This window comes from Hemiscyllium ocellatum, chromosome 21 (genome assembly GCF_020745735.1).
Source record: "Hemiscyllium ocellatum isolate sHemOce1 chromosome 21, sHemOce1.pat.X.cur, whole genome shotgun sequence".
Classification (NCBI taxonomy): Eukaryota; Metazoa; Chordata; class Chondrichthyes; order Orectolobiformes; family Hemiscylliidae; genus Hemiscyllium; species Hemiscyllium ocellatum.
This window is the reverse complement of record NC_083421.1, coordinates 57,097,551-57,117,066: the sequence shown is the minus strand read 5'-3', so window position 1 is coordinate 57,117,066 and position 19,516 is coordinate 57,097,551. Positions and strand designations below refer to the sequence as shown.

At 52.1% G+C, this 19,516-nt stretch overlaps 1 protein-coding gene across 1 annotated transcript in view; it reads left to right on the top strand.

The window, feature by feature from the left end:
• slc27a4 (solute carrier family 27 member 4) overlaps nt 1-18,416 on the top strand; it is a 61,136-nt gene extending 42,720 nt beyond the window's left edge. The window contains exons 6-12 of the mRNA XM_060841527.1: nt 181-290; nt 1,995-2,204; nt 4,491-4,617; nt 5,853-5,990; nt 9,181-9,345; nt 11,832-11,978; nt 13,315-18,416. Coding sequence (XP_060697510.1) covers nt 181-290; nt 1,995-2,204; nt 4,491-4,617; nt 5,853-5,990; nt 9,181-9,345; nt 11,832-11,978; nt 13,315-13,472 — 1,055 coding nt within the window. The 3' untranslated portion in view covers nt 13,473-18,416. The remainder of the gene's footprint in view (nt 1-180; nt 291-1,994; nt 2,205-4,490; nt 4,618-5,852; nt 5,991-9,180; nt 9,346-11,831; nt 11,979-13,314) is intronic.
• Nucleotides 18,417-19,516: the final 1,100 nt, after the last annotated feature.

Sequence of the window (19,516 nt, the reverse complement as noted above, 5' to 3'; positions counted from 1 at the left end):
GTATCTGGTCATGATGCGCCTGGACCTTTCCCTGTCGGTTTGATAGATCGCTGAGTGTTGTCTTGCTCCTGAGCGGCTCTGAGCTGAACGGAGGAGCATTAATCTCCAGCTGATACTCGGAATGTTAACGAGTGGACACCGAGCGTGTTGTCACTGACATGGTCCTGTTTGTTCCTCTAGGGAATATTGTGGGAATCGGGCAGTGTCTCCTGCACGGACTGACTGTGGTAATTAGGAGGAAGTTCTCTGCCTCACGCTTTTGGGACGATTGTGTGAAATACAGGTGCACGGTGAGTGATACTCTCTGTGAGACGTTGCAGAATCCCCCACCCTCTCTGATTGCCCTTTAACCCTGTGCAGTCTGAGCTGGGCTAACACGATGGCCTTTTGTTCCAGGAAAGGTGAAGTCAGCACAGTCCCAGAGTAACACAGGGCAGCACTCTCATTTACCCCAATGGGCACCGTGCCTCAGGCAGGGGGAGAGGTTGACAACGTGAGACCTTCATGGTAACCTCAGGCAGTGCAGGAATTGAACCCACTCTGTTGGCATCACTCCCCATCACAAACCAGCCATCCAGCCAACTGAGCTAACTGACCCCTCCTTACTCAGCTGATTAACACTAGGGCTCCTGCTGCAGGAATGAGATTGAGTCTCCTTCAGGTCCATGTTGCTGTTTTAATTCGGAATGGGTCTGTCTCTCTCTGTCTCTCCCTGCCTCTCTCTCCCTGCCTCTCTCTCCCTGCCTCTCTCTCCCTGCCTCTCTCTCCCTGCCTCTCTCTCCCTGCCTCTCTCTCCCTGCCTCTCTCTCCCTGCCTCTCTCTCCCTGCCTCTCTCTCCCTGCCTCTCTCTCCCTGCCTCTCTCTCCCTGTCCCTGTCTCTCTCACTGTCTCTCTGTCCCTGCCTCTCTCTCTCTCTCCCTGCCTCTCTCTCCCTGCCTCTCTCTCCCTGCCTCTCTCTCCCTGCCTCTCTCTCCCTGCCTCTCTCTCCTTGCCTCTCTCTCTCTCTGTCCCTGTCTCTCTCACTGTCTCTCTGTCCCTGCCTCTCTCTCTCTGTCCCTGCCTCTCTCTCTCTGTCCCTGCCTCTCTCTCACTCTGTCCCTGCCTCTCTCTCACTCTCTCTCTGTCCCTGCCTCTCTCTCACTGTCTCTCTCTCACTGTGTCTCTCACTGTGTCTCTCACTGTCTCTCTGTCCCTGCCTCTCTCTCTCTGTCCCTGCCTCTCTCTCACTCTGTCCCTGCCTCTCTCTCACTCTCTCTCTGTCCCTGCCTCTCTCTCACTGTCTCTCTCTCACTGTGTCTCTCACTGTGTCTCTCACTGTCTCTCTGTCCCTGCCTCTCTCTCTCTGTCCCTGCCTCTCTCTCACTGTCTCTCTGTCCCTGCCTCTCTCTCACTGTCTCTCTGTCCCTGCCTCTCTCTCTGTCCCTGCCTCTCTCACTCTCTCTCTGTCCCTGCCTCTCTCTCTCTGTCCCTGCCTCTCTCTCACTGTCTCTCTGTCCCTGCCTCTCTCTCACTGTCTCTCTGTCCCTGCCTCTCTCTCTGTCCCTGCCTCTCTCTCTGTCCCTGCCTCTCTCTCTCTGTCCCTGCCTCTCTCTCACTGTCTCTCTGTCCCTCTGTCCCTGCCTCTCTCTCTGTCCCTGCCTCTCTCTCTGTCCCTGCCTCTCTCTCTGTCCCTGCCTCTCTCTCTGTCCCTGCCTCTCTCTCTGTCCCTGCCTCTCTCTCCCTGCCTCTCTCTCCCTGCCTCTCTCTCCCTGCCTCTCTCTCCCTGCCTCTCTCTCCCTGCCTCTCTCTCCCTGTCTCTCTGTCCCTGCGTCTCTCTCTGTCCCTGCCTCTCTCACTGTCTCTCTGTCCCTGCCCATCTCTCTCTCTCTCTCTCTCTCTCTCTCCCTCTCTCTCTCTCTCTCTCTCTCTCTCTCTCTCTCTCTCTCTCTCTCTCTCTCTCTCTCTCTCTACCTCCCCAGCACCTGATGGGTCTCCTGCGTGTTCTCCTCCCTCAGATTGTGCAGTACATCGGGGAGATATGCCGCTACCTGCTGAGCCAGCCGGAGCGGGCAGTGGAGAGGCAGCACCGTGTGCGGATGGCGCTGGGGAATGGCCTGCGCCCGTCCATCTGGGAGGACTTCACCTCCCGCTTCCACATCCCACAGGTCGCGGAGTTCTACGGAGCCACGGAGTGTAACTGCAGCCTCGGCAACTTCGACAACAAGGTGGGGGCAGAGAGGGAGGGGGAGACCTGGGGGGGGGGTGCGGAGAGGTGGGGGGGTTGGGGGGTGCGGTTGGGTTGGGTGGGGGCGGAGTGGGTGGACCTGGGGAGGTGGATTGGGTGGGGGGGCGACCTGGTTGGGGGTTGGGTGGGGGCAGAGAGGGGGGTACCTGGGGGGCAGGGTGGGGGGCGACCTGGTTGCGGGTTGGGTGGGGGCAGAGAGGGGGGTACCTGGGGGGCAGGGTGGGGGGCGACCTGGTTGGGGGTTGGGTGGGGGCAGAGAGGGGGGTACCTGGGGGGCAGAGTGGGGGGCAACCTGGTTGGGGTTGGGTGGGGGCAGAGAGGGGGGTACCTGGGGGGCGGGGTGGGTGCGGAGAGGAAGGGGGGGACCTGGGGTGGAGGCGGAGAGGGTGGACCTGGGGGAGTGGGGGCGGGGGGTACGGGGGCAGATAGGGAGATGGGGTGAGGGAGAAGAACGGGCGGAGGGAGGGAAAGCACGATGGGGCCGGGAGTGTGCCATTGGAAACTGCTCACTGGGTCGGAGTGAGGCAGCAGGAAGCTGTTCAGCCCGTTCAATTCCTGCTGCCTCTCTGCAGGCTGGGTCCAATCAGTCTGATTTCCCCCAGGCCTCCACCCTCCACCCTCCCCCTACAGTGTGGGAGCAGGCCACTCAGCCCATCGCATCTACACTGAGCCTCCCAAGAGCATCCCACCCTTTGCTGGGTTTTTTCAGGGAGCAGTGCTTTCCGATTCCTTTCCTGAACTTGCTTCACACGGTTGCAGCGTTCCTGCCCTCTCCACACACTCTCAGTAACCGGGTGAGCCCTCGGTGCTACTCCAATCCTTCAGATCCCGTGGAAAGTTTGAGCTGCTCCAGCCCTGCTACCCAGTGGGTCCCTCATCTCCTCCACCTGTGTCCAGTGGCTGTGACTACAGATGCCTGGGCCCCTCCTCCCCCTCCCCCCTCTCTTCTTCCCCCTCTCTTCTTCCCCCCCCCTTCTTCCTTCCCCCCCACTCTTGCACACACCCCCCCACTCTTCCACACCCCCCCCACTCTTCCACACCCCCCCCCACTCTTCCACACCCCCCCCCACTCTTCCACACACCCCCCCACTCTTCCACACCCCTCCCCACTCTTCCACACCCCTCCCCACTCTTCCACACCCCCCCCCCACTCTTCCACACCCCTCCCCACTCTTCCACACCCCTCCCCACTCTTCCACACCCCCCCCCACTCTTCCACACCCCCCCCACTCTTCCACACCCCCCCCCACTCTTCCACACCCCCCCCCACTCTTCCACACCCTCCCCCACTCTTCCACACCCCCCCCCACTCTTCCACACCCCCCCCCACTCTTCCACCCCCCCTCTCTTCTTCCACCCCCCCCCCCTTCCCGAAATGAGGAGACCCAAACTGCACATACTTACTTTTGCATGTACTCTCACAAAGGTCCTGTGGAACTGCAGCAAGCCCTCCCTGCTCCTGTCCCTGAATCCTCTCACTGTGAAGACCAATGGCCCATTTGCTTCCTTTACCGCCTGCTGCTCTCACGTTCTTACTGACAGTCCCTGGTGTACAATGGCACCCAGGCCTCTTTCCACCTCCCCCCTTTCCCAATCAATTGCTATTTGGATAATAACCCACTGCCTTTGCTGCCAGACTGGATAACCTCACATTTATCCACATTATACTTTGTCTTCTATGTATTTGTCCACTCCCTTGGCCTGTCACATTCCACAAATGCAAGTTGTTGACAAGAAATATTTCAAGCCTTTACTGGAGTTTGAGAGTTTCATAGGATCAGAGAATCCCTACAGTGTGGAAACAGGCCATTTGGCCTATTAAGACCACTCCGAAGAGTAACCATTCCCTTACTCTATTACTCTACATTCACCCTGACTAATCTACCTAATCTACACACCCCTGAACGCTATGGGCCATTACACCTAACATGCACATCTTTGGACTATGGGCGGGAACTGGAGCACCCAGAGGGTGTCATTTTGTCGAGAGTGGGACCACAGTCTGTTTGGTGTCACATTGGCCAATGTTATCTTCAGACATCGCAGCCAAGTAATAATTTCCTGTGAAAATGTGATTTTTTTTTATTTTTGCTGGCATGGGGCAGTACGGTGAGGCTTGCTTGAGCTCTGGTGTGTGGGCAACAGGACAGGATTTCCGAGGTATACCTATTTTCCAGTGGCCACGTGGGTCCTCGGAGTTTGTCTGGGGCCTGCAGGATGCCTGGCTGCAGTTTCAAAGCAAGTTGTCCTTCATTTCCTTTTGCAGGTTGGTGCCTGTGGCTTTAACAGTCGCATTCTGCCGTTTGTCTACCCGATTCGGTTAGTAAAGGTGAATGAGGACACGATGGAGCTGGTTCGAGGAGCTGATGGTGTCTGTATCCCCTGTAAACCAGGTATCCTGACAGTAACCTAGCAACTGCTGTTCACACACCATCCTCCGTCTGTGACCATAGTACAACCAAACTCTTTGTGTTAAAAGAGAAAATCTCTCGGGTTAGTGATGTTCAGTTTAGCTCAGGTGTTACTGACTTAGAGAGGGAACGTGGGGGGATGTGGGCACATACATACGTATGTGCATGTGCGCACATGTGTATGTGCGTACAGACAGGTATGCACACACGGTCAGTCCCTGCCACAGTTGCACTCTCAGTCAAACAACCTTCAAAATCTCACCGGTTAGATTCACCGTTACAAAAATGGAACATTTAGACAATATACCAGAATGTTGGAACAGCCTTCCCCCGAGCTAAGGGCTAAAGGAAGGCAGAGAATCGTCATTCTGAAGCTTTACAATGGCCAGGGACTGAACTAGACCTGCCATACAATTACTGTGGCAACAACAGCAGCTCTGAGACTGAGGTTCCCTGGCCAGTAACTCATCATCTGACTCCCCAAAGATTGTTCACCATCTCCAAGGCCCAAGTCACGAGTGTGATGGAATACTCCTCGCTTGCCTGGACGGGTGTAGTTCCAATAACACTCAAGAAGGTCCACTCCACCAGAACAAAGCTGCCCACTTGATTAACATTGAATCCACCCCTTCAGCGTTCACTCCCACTCTCGAGAATGCACAGTGGCAGCAGTGCGTACCATCTACAAGGTGCACTGCAGCAGTTCACTGGGGTCCTGAGACAGCACCTTCCAAACCCAGTGCCGTCTGCTCTTGCAAAGGACACCACCATCTGAAGGTTCCCTTTCACCTATGTTGTCGTTCCTTTGGTGTTGTTGGGTCTGAATCCCAGAACAATTCCAGTTAGACCACACAGACTGCAGGCTGACTCAGCAGCACCTTCTGAAGGACAGTTAGGGAATGCAGGCAAAGGCTGGTCCGACCAGCAACAGGGCCCTGTCGGTGACACCCACATCCTGTACAGAATACACAATTAATTGGCATACAATTAATACACAATCTAATCCCCTCTTTGATTAAGAGTCATCTACATTGCTGTGGGTCAGGGGTCACAAGTAGGCCAGATCGGGTAAGGATGGCAGACTCCCCAATGGACGTCAGTGAACCAGATGGGTCTTTAGGACATGTCATGGTGCGTTACTTTAATTGTAGACTTTTCTTGAAGTTTAGTTGGCCGCAGTCTGACCAGCCACACACTCTCTGTTCCCCCCGCCCCAGGTGAAGCGGGTCAGTTGGTGGGTCGGATTGTCCAGAGTGACCCTCTGCGGAGGTTCGACGGATACGTCAACGAGACGGCGACCACCAAAAAGATCGCACAGGACGTGTTCAAGAAGGGGGATGCTGCCTACCTCTCAGGTAAAGGTGGGGGAGGGTATGGCCGGGGGAGCTGGGGCTCAGGCTGGAGTCCAGCGAGTGGCCACTCGGCCAGTCACCGGGTCAGGGCAGCAAGCAGGAAGGCCCTGAGGAAGGAGGAGGGGGCATGTTGGAGCCCTCCCTGCGGCAGAAGTTGGGGGGAGCTGGTGGTCGGGAAAGATATTGAGAGGAGTCCCCGAGTTGGCACGCTGTCTGTTTGCTTCATCAATCCCAACTTCCCGGGCAGTCATGGGTTTTGGGGAGTAGACTGAAAAATAAAGACTGGTTGAAGATTTGTAGCTCGGGTGTCCGTTGTTGTGGTTCTGTTCGCCGAGCTGGAAGTTTTTGCTGCAAACGTTCCGTTCCCTGGCTAGGGAACATCATCAGTGCTATTGGAGCCTCCTGTGAAGCGCTGCTTTGATGTTTCTTCCGGTATTTATAGTGGTTTGTTCTTGCCGCTTCCGGGTGTCCGTTTCAGCTGTGGTAGTTTGTATGTGGACTAGCCACACTACCATACGTCAGGAGCATCTCAGAACTGACAGCCAGACTACTGCGACCCTTAGGACTCATAACAGCACACAAGCCAACTTCCACACTCAGACAACAACTCTGTAGAACAAAGGGCCCAATAGCCAGCACGAGCTAAACTAACGTAGTTTACAAAATACCATGCAAGGACTGCACAAAACACTATATAGGACAAACAGGAAGACAGCTAACAATCCGCATCCATGAACATCAGCTAGCCACAAAACGACACGACCAGCTATCCCTAGTAGCCATACACTCAGACAACCAGGAACATGAATTTGACTGGGAAAACACTACCATCATAGGACAAGCCAGACAGAGAACAGCCAGGGAATTCCTAGAGGCATGGCATTCATCCACAAACTCCATTAACAGACACATGGACCTGGACCCAAATATACAAACCACTACAGTTGAAACTGACACCCGGAAGCGACAAGAACATCCATCAACAGACACATCGACCTGGACCCCACATACAAACTACTACAGCTGAAACTGACACCCGGAAGCGGCAAGAACAAACCACTATAAATACCGGAAGAAACATCAAAGCAGCGCTTCACAGGAGGCTCCAATAGCACTGATGATGTTCCCTAGCCAGGGAACGAAACGTTTGCAGCAAAAACTTCCAGCTCGGCGAACAGAACCACAACAATGAAAAATAAAGATCACAATTCGATCAGCCATGACTTTATCAAACCGTGGAACAGACTCGAGGGCCGAATGGCCTCCTTCTACTCCTAATTTGTATATTTGCTGGCACAATGCAAATGATCCAGTCTAATATTTGAAGAGGTGGTGTGGACCAGACCAAACCCCCTCAAAACATCTCATGGCGATAGCCAAGATCCTCACATTTATTTTTATTTAAAGGCTAGTTTAAGTTGCTGTGTTTCAGATGCGTTTCGATTGGTCAAACTACTGGGCTTTAAACCAAACACACTTTATTCTCATACCCCAGTTAAAATGCAAACAACAAAGAAGAATTGGCACAACTTTAACTCTATCAAAAGACTACATGAATAACTACGAGTCATCAACTGTTTGAATTTGGCTGCATACTATTAACACACCCTTGGCAAAGGCAAATTCAGTAAAACCAATTTCCCTCATTTGCTATCTCCTTCTGTCCCAGAGAAAGGAAAAACCAAAAGCTTGAATTGTGCAGGAGCAAGAGAGAGCTGTATCTAGCAGCTTCAACAACAGAAAGCTCAAACCCAGGGCTGTGTGAGCCTGACTCCACACACTCGCATTCGTTTTATCTGTTCTTTTCAATAAAAAAAAGCTATTTTCTGTGCTGTCCATGGAGAAACAGAACAAATCCCTCTTAAAAACACATCTCATCACAGGAGAGTCATAGCAGACTCTGTGTTAACTGTGCTGAAAATGTGTTGCTGGAAAAGCGCAGCAGGTCAGGCAGCATCCAAGGAGCAGGGGAATCGACGTTTCGGGCATGAGCCCTTCTTCATTCCTGAAGAAGGGCTCATGCCTGAAATGTCGAATCTCCTGCTCCTTGGATGCTGCCTGACCTGCTGCGCTTTTCCAGCAACGCATTTTCAGCTCTGATCTCCAGCATCTGCAGTCCTCACTTTCTCCTCTGTGTTAACTGTGTTCTCTTCTTTGCAGACTCTGCCAGGCATTCTGAGTTTCTCCAGCATTCTCTGTCTTCAATGTTGTTTTCCTAATCAGTAACTCTGAATCTCCGATGTTTAGTAATTTTATAAAGATAAAGCTGTTAATACACCAGGAAAGATATTACTCAGTTCAGCTCATTGACCTCTCTCACTACTCAGATGTTGTGCATTCTTCTGCCCTGCCTTGCTGTTCATGTGAGAACAACTTTGGTTATCGGAATGAGATGAACAGGGAGTATTTTGTTCAAATAACTGATCTGATCGTAAATAAAAGGAAGCATTTACGAGACCTTGAGATCTTGTTTGGATAATTTGGGGTGGCACGGTGCCTGAATGGTTAGCACTGCTGCCTCTCAGCGCCGGGGACCCACGTTCGATCCCAGCCTCAGGCGACTGTCTCTGTGTGGAGTTTGCACATTCTCCCCGTGTCTGCGTGGGTTTCCTCCAGGTGCCCCAGTTTCCTCCCACAATCGAAAGATGTGCAGGTTAAGTGAATTGGTCATGGTAAATTGCCTGTAGAGTTAGGTATAATAGTTAGGGGACAATGGGTCTGGGTGGGTTACTCTTCGGAGGGTCAGTGTGGACTTGTTGGGCCGAAGGGCCTGTTTCCAGACTGTAGGGAATCTAATCTAAATCCGAAATTTGGATAATTGATGTTCGGATAACCGAGGTTGTTCTGTAGTCCCTTTATTCTCAGATGAGCGAGATTGTCAACTTGCTGTGTCTGACCGGAGACTGCCCACCCTGTTGGAATCCTGCACAGACACCTTGCAGTGACTCACCTTTGCTCTTGCTACGTGGAGAGCCTGTTAAATTACTCCGTCCCAGTCCCTGAATCTTTCCCCATTTCAATGCAATCCTTTCCTCCTGCAAGTCTTTAATCCAACTTCTTTTTGCAAGCTGTTTCTAAATCTGTTTGCACTGCGCGTTTCACCCGTGTGTTGCGACGTTCAGCGTGGTGTGGATTTTATCGTCTGTAGCTGTCCGCTCCTGAGCACTCACTGCAGGCTCCCTGTTCCCTGCAGGCGACGTCCTGGTCATGGACGAGTACGGTTACATGTATTTCCGAGACCGCACGGGGGACACTTTCCGTTGGAAAGGTGAGAATGTGTCGACCACAGAGGTGGAGGGGACTCTGAGTCGGATCCTCGGCATGACAGACGTTGTGGTGTACGGAGTTGAGGTGCCAGGTAAGTCTTCAGCATTCAGACGGAAATGGGGAGCTGGTTACCGGACACTGACCCTCATTTCTGCATCAGTGGAGCCCCCAGGCAGGAATCCGGGTGTCCCGGATCAGATTGCAGTCGGGGTGAGGGTGTTAGTACGATGCCTACCATAGTTGAATTGCCAGTCAGCTCACCAGGGACTTGCAACAGCAAGGCACTGCTGTGTAATTAGTGCCTGGGCTCCGCCATCTGTTGCTGTCTCTGGTGGTGGTGGGCAGGGTGAGACTAGGGGGTAGAAAGTTGGCTAAGGGGTAACAATGAAGGCCCCACCCTCACTGAGAACATCACCCAAGAGGGGGTGCCATTTAGACACTCTCCTGCCTGTTTTGCCAATCAATGTGATAATGATCAGCTATCACAGTTGTGCCATAGATCAGGGCTCACTCGGAGTAAGGAGTTTCAGATTTCCCCACCCTCTGGGGCTGGAAGAGTTTCCTGATGTCAGGAGTGAAAAATCTACCTTGGATTTTCACCCTCCCTCACCCAGCGCCAGCCTCACTGACCAGTGGAAATGGCATCTCTCTATCTACCCTGTCCAGCGTCTTAAACATCTTTAAACACCTTAACTCTCTATTTGAATGAAGTGTGGACTGGGTGACCGCTTTGCAGAGCACCTACGTTCTGCCACAGAAATGTCCCGGAGTTTCCCAGTTGCCTGCCACTTTAACACACCGCCCTGTTTCCCAGTGTCCCTGTTCCTGGCCCACTGCAGTGCTCCAGCCAAGCTCAACACAAGCTGGAAGAGCAGCACCTCATTTTCTGCTCTGGGAACCTGCCACCTTCAGGACTTATTTAGTTCAACAGCTTTAGGGCTGGAGAACCTTTCCCCACCCCAATACACCAAGCCTTGTCATCACATGGACTGTTACCCCACGCTGCCCACTGTCCTCACCATGGGCTGTTACCCCACGCTGCCCACTGTCCTCACCATGGGCTGTTACCCCACGCTGCCCACTGTCCTCACCATGGGCTGTTACCACACGCTGCCCACTGTCGTCACATGGGCTGTTACCACACGCTGCCCACTGTCATCACATGGACTGTTAACCCACGCTACCCACTGTCATCACATGGACTGTTACCGCAAACTTTCCACTGTCATCACATGGACTGTTACCACACGCTGCCCACTGTCATCACATGGACTGTTACCCCACGCTACCCACTGTCATCACATGGACTGTTACCGCAAACTTTCCACTGTCATCACATGGACTGTTACCACACGCTGCCCACTGTCATCACATGGACTGTTACCACACGCTGCCCACTGTCCTCACATGGACTGTTACCACACGCTGCCCACTGTCCTCACATGGACTGTTACCACACGCTGCCCACTGTCAGTCACATGGACTGTTACCCCACACTGCCCACTGTCAGTCATTATTAGCCTATATTAGCAGCTATTCCTAACCCCAGCCTGACCTTTAACCACTCCTCTCTTTGTCCAGCTGTTTTTCTATCTCTTTGGGTTCTATCTCACCTATCGTTTACTCTTCCCCCGCCCATTTTATTTATTTTAAAAAATCCTTTTCCTAGCTCCCACCGGTTCTGAGGAAGGGTCACTGCACCCGAAGCATTAAGTCTGACTCCCCTCCACAGATGCTGCCACTCTTAGTGAGATTTTCCAGCAACCCCTGTTTTTGTTTCCGGTTTCCAGTATCCTCGATAGTTTGCCTTCATTCAAAGTCCTCATTTTTAAAATTTCTTTGACAGGATGTGATGTCATTGTCAGGGTGAGTTTGTGTTGTCCATCCCTATTTACCCTTGAAATGATTTGATTTGATTTGAGGAGTGTCAAGTGAAAAGTGTTGTTTTGCGTGCTAACCAGACACATTAGACCAATCATGTCAGAGGACAGTTAATGGTCAGCACGTTGCTGTGGGTCTGGAGTCACATGTAGGCCACATTAGGTGAGGATGGCAGATTCCTTCCCGAAAGGACATTAGTGAACCAAATGGATTTTTCCAACAAACAATGATAATAATGAAGGCTACATTTCAAATCCAGATTTTTTACTGATTTTATTTAAATACCACCAGCTGCAGTGAGACCTGAACCTGTGTCCCGATGGTTGTGAGCCAGGTTCTCTGGAATAGGAGACTATTGATGTTACCAACTCCACCAATGAGACATCGACAACAGGAAAGGGGTTAGTCACCCGGTCCTTCAAAGGGACGGTACGGCTGTGGTCTCTGTTTCTCTCAATTAGGGAGCTCAAATGTGAGCAGCGTACCTGCTTCTGGCTCACTATCTGAAGTGCAGTGTGGGAAATACGCTTGTGTGGTTGGTAGGAGAGGCAGTTAACTGCTGTCCTTTTACATAAAAATTCCTGAAGGAATGAAGCTTCAACAACACTCAGCAAGACGCCATCCAGGACAAAGTAGATTGGCACCGTGTCTCCTGGTGAGTAATTTACACTTCTCTGGTTTCTGTCCCCACTTCAGGTGCAGAAGGTAAAGCCGGAATGGCTGCGATAGCAGACCCTAACAATCGGATTGACCTGGAGACATTCTACACTGACCTCGAGGTAGCTTTACCTCAGTATGCACGACCCATATTCCTGCGATTATTACCAGCAGTGAGCAAAACAGGTACGAGATGGGAATCTTCCGGAAGCATTCTGCCACCTGGAATGCTGTCGTCATGTCCGAGGTTTTTAAAAGACTGATAGCAATAAGAGAATTCAACAAGTTACCTGCGCGGGTTGTAAGGGCTGAATGATTACATCACATGTTCGCTATTCCCATGGGACTGACCTCTAACTCCAAGACTGTAGCACCACAATTTGTCAGTACTGTTGCTCTGAGAGCGCAATGCAGCATTAATACACCACCTTTCACCTGGCAATGTCCCTTTGGCACTGGCCCTCCAACTGCGTGGTGCTCCCTTGGAGCTAGCTCTCCGACCTCAGAGCTGGCCCTTAGACCGTGCAGCGCGCCCCCTGACGGCGCGGCGCTCCCTCGGCGCCGGCCCTCCATTTAGCACTCTTGCCTTTGTTGCTCAGACCTTTGAGTGTAGGAGTTGGGACGTTATGTTGAGGTTGTACAGGATGTTGGTGAGACCTTGTCTGGAGTCCTGATTACAGGAAGGATATTGTTGAGCTGGATAGTGTTCAGAAAAGATTGACCAGGATGTTGCTGGGAACGGAGAGTTTGAGTTATCGGATGAGGTGGGAAAGGCCTAGCCTTTTTCACTGGAGCGTAGGGGATTGAGGGGTGACCTATAGAGGCTTATAAAATAAAGAGGGGCATGGACAAGGTGATTGGTGGGTTTCTTTTCCCTTGGGTGGAGGATTTCAAGACATGTGGACATACTTTACAGGTGAGAGAAGAAAGATTTTAAAAAGGCCATTCTCTGTCACAGAGAAAGTGGTTCACGTGTGGAATGAACTGCCAGAGTAATAGATGCGGGTACAGTTCCACCATTTAAAAAACATTTACAATATATTACTTACAGGGTGGGATCAGGCCCTTTGGCCCAACAAGTCCACACCGATCCTCTGAAGAGCGACCCACCCAGACCCAGTCCCCTACATTTACCCCTTCACCTAACACTACGGGCAATTTAGCATGGCCAATTCACCTGGCCTGCACATTTTTGGACTGTGGGAGGAAATCGGAGCACCCGGAGGAAACCCACACAGACACAGGGGAGAATGTGCAAACTCCACACAGACAGTCGCCTGAATTGGGAATTGAACCCGGATCTCTGACGCTGTGAGGCAGCAGTGCTAACCACTGGGCCACCATGCCGTGTAGTTAAATACACAAGTAAGAAATGTTTGGAGGGATATTTCGGCCAAGCGCAGGCAGATGAGACTAGTTTGGGATTATGGTCAGTGTAGATTATTGGACCGGAGGGTCTGTTTCTGTGCTGTCTGACTCTCTCATTGCTTTCCTGACACTGACTCTTCCTTCACATACCCAGGAACGTTCAAATTCCAAAAAACAGACATGAGAAAGGAAGGGTTCGACCCGAGGAACATTAAGGACAAACTTTATCTCCTGGATCAAAAACAGCGAACATACATCCAATTGGATGAAGAGCTCTTCAGAAGCATCCAATCAGGGAAACGGAAGTTGTGATGAAAGCTCAGTGATCTCTCTCTAACTGTTTGTTTACCTCACTCTTACTGCTGTGAGTAGCCAGAAATAGCAAAAGGGATAATTAATTCCATTTCTGTTACTTGACCAGATTTGCATGTACAGGAACTTTACAGAGAATTCCATTATTTTTCTTTAAGTTTATTACAGATTTGCTAGTAATTTATGAAGAGCGATTATGACAATTTTGCACAAGAGAATTATAATTTTTATTGTCAGTTTTGTTTGGGATGGTGATCTTCAATTGGGACAAAGCTTTTATTTATTGGTTTCTTCGACAGCCTGTGTAGCATCTTCGGGTGTCTGAACGTTTAATTAAACAGGATTCATACGGGGATGTGAGCTGTCACCGTTTGATCTCCACATAAATTATCCCTCAGTACTGGTCCTTTTACACCATTCAGATTATTGTTGTTAGATGCAGGGAGTGACGGGTACAGTATCACTCCTGTCCACTAAGGAATCGTCTATTTACCACATCTATACTTGACACCCCTACTCCAGCATGGAGTGGGTGTCGGAGGGTCAGCACTGAGGGATGGAGCGCCGCACTGTCGGAGGGTCAGCGCTAACGGAGGGAGCATTGCACTGTCAGAGGTCAGCGCTGAGGGAGAGAGCGGCGCACAGTCGGAGGGTCAACGCTGAGGGAGCGCCGCACTGTCGGAGGGTCAGCACTGAGGGAGAGAGCGGCGCATGGTCGGAAGGTCAACGCTGAGGGAGGGAGCATTGCACAATTGGAGGTTCAGCGCTGAGGGAGGGAGCTCCGTACTGTCGGAGGGTCAGCGCTGAGGGAGGGAGCTCCTTGCTGTCGGAGGGTCAGCGCTGAGGGAGGGAGCTCCGTGCTGAAGGAGGGCGCATTGCACTGTCAGAGGGTCAGCACTGAGGGAGGGCGCATTGCACTGTTGGAGGGTCAGCACTGAGGGAGGGCGCATTGCACTGTCGGAGGGTCAGTGCTGAGGGAGGGAGCTCCCTGCTGTCAGAGGGTCAGTGCTGAGGGAGGGAGCTCCCCGCTGTCGGAGGGTCAGCACTGAGGGAGGGAGCTCCGTGCTGTCAGAGGGTCAGAGCTGAGGGAGGGAGCATTGCACTGTCGGAGGGTCAGTGCTGAGGGAGGGAGCTCCCCGCTGTCGGAGGGTCAGTGCTGAGGGAGGGAGCTCCCCGCTGTCGGTGGGTCAGTGCTGAGGGAGGGAGCTCCACATTGAGTGACGAAGATTCACTTGACTGATTCCTGGGATGAAGGGACTATTCTGTCAGCAGAAACTGAGTGGAATGAGTATTTGTTCTCTGGGCTGTTGAAAGGTGAGGGTTGGTCTTAGTGATGTCAAGGATTTGACAGGGTCAGTACAGAGGAAGAGTGTCCCTGATGGCAAAGTCTAGAGCAGCTTCAGATACGTGGTCATACCTTTAAGTCTAAAATGGTGGGGCATGTCTTCACACAAACTATTGTTGTGTGTTTGGAATTATTTACCCAGTTTGGCAGTGTACATGCAGCTTGTCCATAACCTGGATCAATCTGGGATCAGATGGAACAGCAGAGCTGATGTGAAGGTCAGCCAAACTATGGGAGAGCAGGAACGAGGGGACGAATGGCCTCCTCAAACCAAGTTTCTCCTCCTCTGTACAACAGAGCCGTAACCAGAATGTGTCAGCGCCCTCCGCAGTTAGGACCTGTGCAGGATCCCACAAAGAAATTGGAAAAGGGCGATGCACTGGAAGAACTCATCCAGACACTGGGTCAAACATTCCAGGGAATATTGGCCTCTACAGTTTCCAACCCAAGAGAGGACAGGCTTTTACTGGACACTACATCCCCGTGGCATCTGCACCGTAGGGCCTGACTGTAGCTCCACCCTGGGGCCTAGCGTAGCTGAACTGTGGGGCCCATGGTATCTGCACCTTGGGACCCTGTAGTAGCTCCACTATTGGGCCCTATATTAGCTCCACTGTGGGACCCCGTGGTATCTCCAGCCTGGGGCCTAGTGGTAGCTCCACCGTGGAAACTGAGTGGAATGAGTATTTGTTCTCTGGGCTGTTGAAAGGTGAGGGTTGGTCTTCGTGATGTCAAGGATTTGACAGGATCAGTACAGAGGAAGAGTGTCCCTGATGGCAAAGTCTAGAGCAGCTTCAGATACGTGGTCATACCTTTAAGTCCAGTGGTATCTCCGCCCTAGGGCCCAGTGGTAGTTGCACCGTGGGGCCCTGTAGTAGCTCCACCGTGGGACCCATTGGTATCTCCGCCCTGGGGCCTCGTTGTAGCTCCACCGTGGGACCCAGTGGTATCTCCGTCCTAGGGCCCAGTGGCAGTTGCACTGTGGGACCCAGTGGTATCTCCGCCCTGGGCCCAGTGGTAACTGCACCGTGTGCCCAGTTGTATCTCTGCCCTGGGGCCCAGTGGTTGCTGCACCGTGGGGCCCAGTAGTAACTGCACCATGGGGCCCTGTAGTAGCTCCACTGTGGGACCCATTGGTATCTCCACCCTGGGGCCTAGTGGTAGCTGCACCGTGGGACCCAGCCTCTCTCTCGGTGATAAGTCTCTCTCTCGCTCTCTCTCTCGCTCGCTCTCTGTCTCTCGGTGGAGGGAGCTGGTTCTTGTTGTAATCCCCTGACCCCCAATGACCCCCAGACGAGGGGCAGCAGCTTCACCCCGTGTGGCAGCTGCAACATGAACGGTCAGACAGGTTGAAGGTTCCCTGGGGTGGGATGGGGTGAGGGGATAGGCCTCTGCTGGAGAAATGAGCCCAGGTCCAGCACAATGACTCCACGAAGGAGTGAGGTGACAGGGAGCGGAGGGCGGTGCCAGTGCCTGATTTGATTTTTCTTTTGTTCCCCTCTCCCCGCGTACAGTTTGTGGTTTGTGTCCTGAGCAGGTGTCCCCGTTGACCTTGCAGTCTGGGATTATGCAGCAACACAAGGAGGGACTGCTCACGGGAATAAGCGGTGTCCTCTGATGTGCTGAGAATTCTATTACACTGGGAGGCCTCCCTGCCTTTGCTGGTGCAATGTGATTGGAATGATTTATCATTTAGTGAGGCTACAACAGTGGTGATTAGTGACCGTTTGGAATATTAAGGTGTGTAGCTTCGCTCTGATGCTGTGGGTCTCTTTGTGTTAATGGGTTTGGACATTCTCTATTGAGCTGCTTGTGACGTTTAGTGTTGACGGGTCAATAATTCAGCATCACTGCGTGGTTTGAATCAAATACTGGAAACAGTCAGTGTATCGTCAGGGCAGCAGGAAGTGCTGCTGGGAATTTGGATTCATTAACAGAGAAAGGAAAGGCTCAGAGTAGGCCGGGCCTGCCCAGGGAGTGAGAGCTAACCCGGGAGGCACACAGCCTGGAGCCTAGCATTCAACTGGGCTGGGCAGCCTTCTGTCTTCACTGTTGGAACAGGGAGTGATGCCACAGGGCAGGAGAGGGCACATTGGGGTGGCACGGTGGCTCATTGGTTAGCACTGCTGCCTCGCAGCACCAGGGACCCAGGTTCGAATCCAGCCTCGGGTGACAGTCTGCATGGAGTTTGCACATTCTCCCCGTGTCTGCGTGGGTTTCCTCCCATAATCCAAAGATGCGCAGGTCAGGTGGATTGGCCATGCTAAATTGTCCATAGTGTTCAGGGATGTGTAGGTTGGGTGCATTAGTCAGGAGTAAATATAACAGAGTAGGGGAATGAGTCTGGGTGGGTTACTCTTCAGAGGGTCGGTGTGGACTTGTTGGGCCGAAGGTCCTGTTTCCACACTGTAGGGATTCTATGATCACTGAGTTTACAGGATACAGGTCTTTGACAGGGTGGCGTGGTGGAGAAGAACCTTTTTAATTTTAATTAAAATATTAATTATTGGGATATGGGCATCAGCAGCAAGGTGAAAATATGTTGCCACTCTGTAATAGCCCTTGGGAGGGTAACAGTGAGTCGTTGCTGCAGTCTACGTGGTGGGGTGGGGTGCTATCAATGGTTCACTGGGCCTTTTCAGAGCAACCAGAGAGTGCTGGAGAAACTCAGCAGGTCTGATAGCATCTGTGGAAAGAGAAAGCAAGAGTTCAATCACTGGAGAAACTCAGTGGATCTGTTATCACCAGTGGAGGGAGAAAGCAAGAGTTCATAAGGTCATTGCGGACTCACAACATTGAGAGTCCTGGGGAAAGGCAGGAGATTAGTATCAAATGCTCAGTGAGCCAGGATGGGCAGAATGGCCTTCAGTACCCGAACAATTCCGTAAATTGGTATCTCATGAGCTCTGCCCTTCAGGATATAAAGGACTGCCCCTGGGTGGAGCTCACCAGTTTTTAGCTGCCTCACAGCTGTGGGCCATAAAAGGACAAGTACACACATTGTAAGACCTTAAGCTATACTTAATGTTTCAAAGGGCTCGATATAATGAAGCCCGCTGTAACCGACGTGTCCTGGTGACAATGTGAAGTCTGTCTGCTGCTGCAGAGCTGGGGCAACCATCCTTCCCATGTGTCCCCATCACTGAGACAAACAGCAATAATGTGCTTTGCTCCCTGTCACCATTCCCAACGCGTGACTCCTATGGAATTCCAGAATAAATGTGGGGGCTGGGTGCTCCTGCAGGACATCATGAGGCCAGACCAGGAGGAGTGGGGTAACTGTATTGCCTCCACACGGAGAGCGCTGCACATGGAGAAGGATAGGAGCCAGAGTTTGTTGGATCTGCACTAACTCTCCTCTGGCACCACTGACCTGGTGGCTTCCTGGAGTCTCACTACTTGGATGAGCGAGTGAAGATGCTGAGAATTGTGTGGGAGAGTGAGAGTACGTGTTTGACACGCTTACCCTGGGTGGGAAATGAACTGACTGGCAAGGAGTGAGCTTTGTAATTGTTGATATAAATGGGAGACCTGAGTTTTCTGCTGGTGAAAAAAACAGATAAGACTTGGTCTGTATTGTGAACTATACCAACTGTAAATAAACTGATCAATATTGTACTGTTTTTTTAAGAAAACAACTCTGGAACCATCAGAGAGGCCGAAACACAACATGAGGGTGGTGGTTGGTGATTTGGGAGAGAGTAGAAACGGGGAGGAGGGGAAGCTGCAATGACGAGAGATGAGATGATCTACCACAGCACCTTGGTCATGCAGACTGGGGGCTTGGATAACGTAGCAGAACAGGGTTTGACCCCCTCAGCTCAGTTCCAGCTCTTGGTAAGAAGGTAGAGGAGCTGAGGGGGGAGAGCAGCTGGAGAATGGGGGCGTAACTCCGGCCAGAGAGGACGGTCTGCAATTTGAAATCGCTCCGAAGGTGAATGGCCTCTCTTCACGTTCGGCCCATGGCCTGATGGGTGTGCAGTTGGTATTCCTCCTTCCTGTTTATTCACCACCACTGACATGGGGAGGAAACCCATTTACTCCCTCTCTCAGGCAGTAGCTGGGTGAGTGTCTCAGGACTGCAGATTAGATTAGACTTACAGTGTGGAAACAGGCCCTTCGGCCCAACAAGTCCACACCGACCCGCCGAAGCGCAACCCACCCATACCCCTACATATTACCCCTTACCTAACACTACGGGCAATTTAGCTTGGCCAATTCACCTGACCCGCACATCTTTGGACTGTGGGAGGAAACCGGAGCACCCGGAGGAAACCCACGCAGACACGGGGCGAACGTGCAAACTCCACACAGTCAGTCGCCTGAGTCGGGAATTGAACCCGGGTCTACAGGCGCTGTGAGGCAGCAGTGCTGTTGGGAGGCAGAGTCAATAGATGGAAGGGCACAGCAAGCCAGGGAGCATCAGCTTGGAACATTGTAGGGATTCCACATGGAGCAGGAAAGTCAGTGTGGAAACAGGCCCTTCGGCTCAACAAGTCCACACTGACCCACCAAAGAGTAACCCACCCAGGCCCATTCCCCTACCTGTTACTCTACATTTACCCCTGACTAACCCACCTAACCTACACATCCCTGCACACTATGGGCCTTTAGAATGGCCAATTCACCTAACCTGCACACCTTTGGACTGTGGGAGGAAACCGGAGCAGCCGGAGGAAACCCACGCAGACACAGGGAG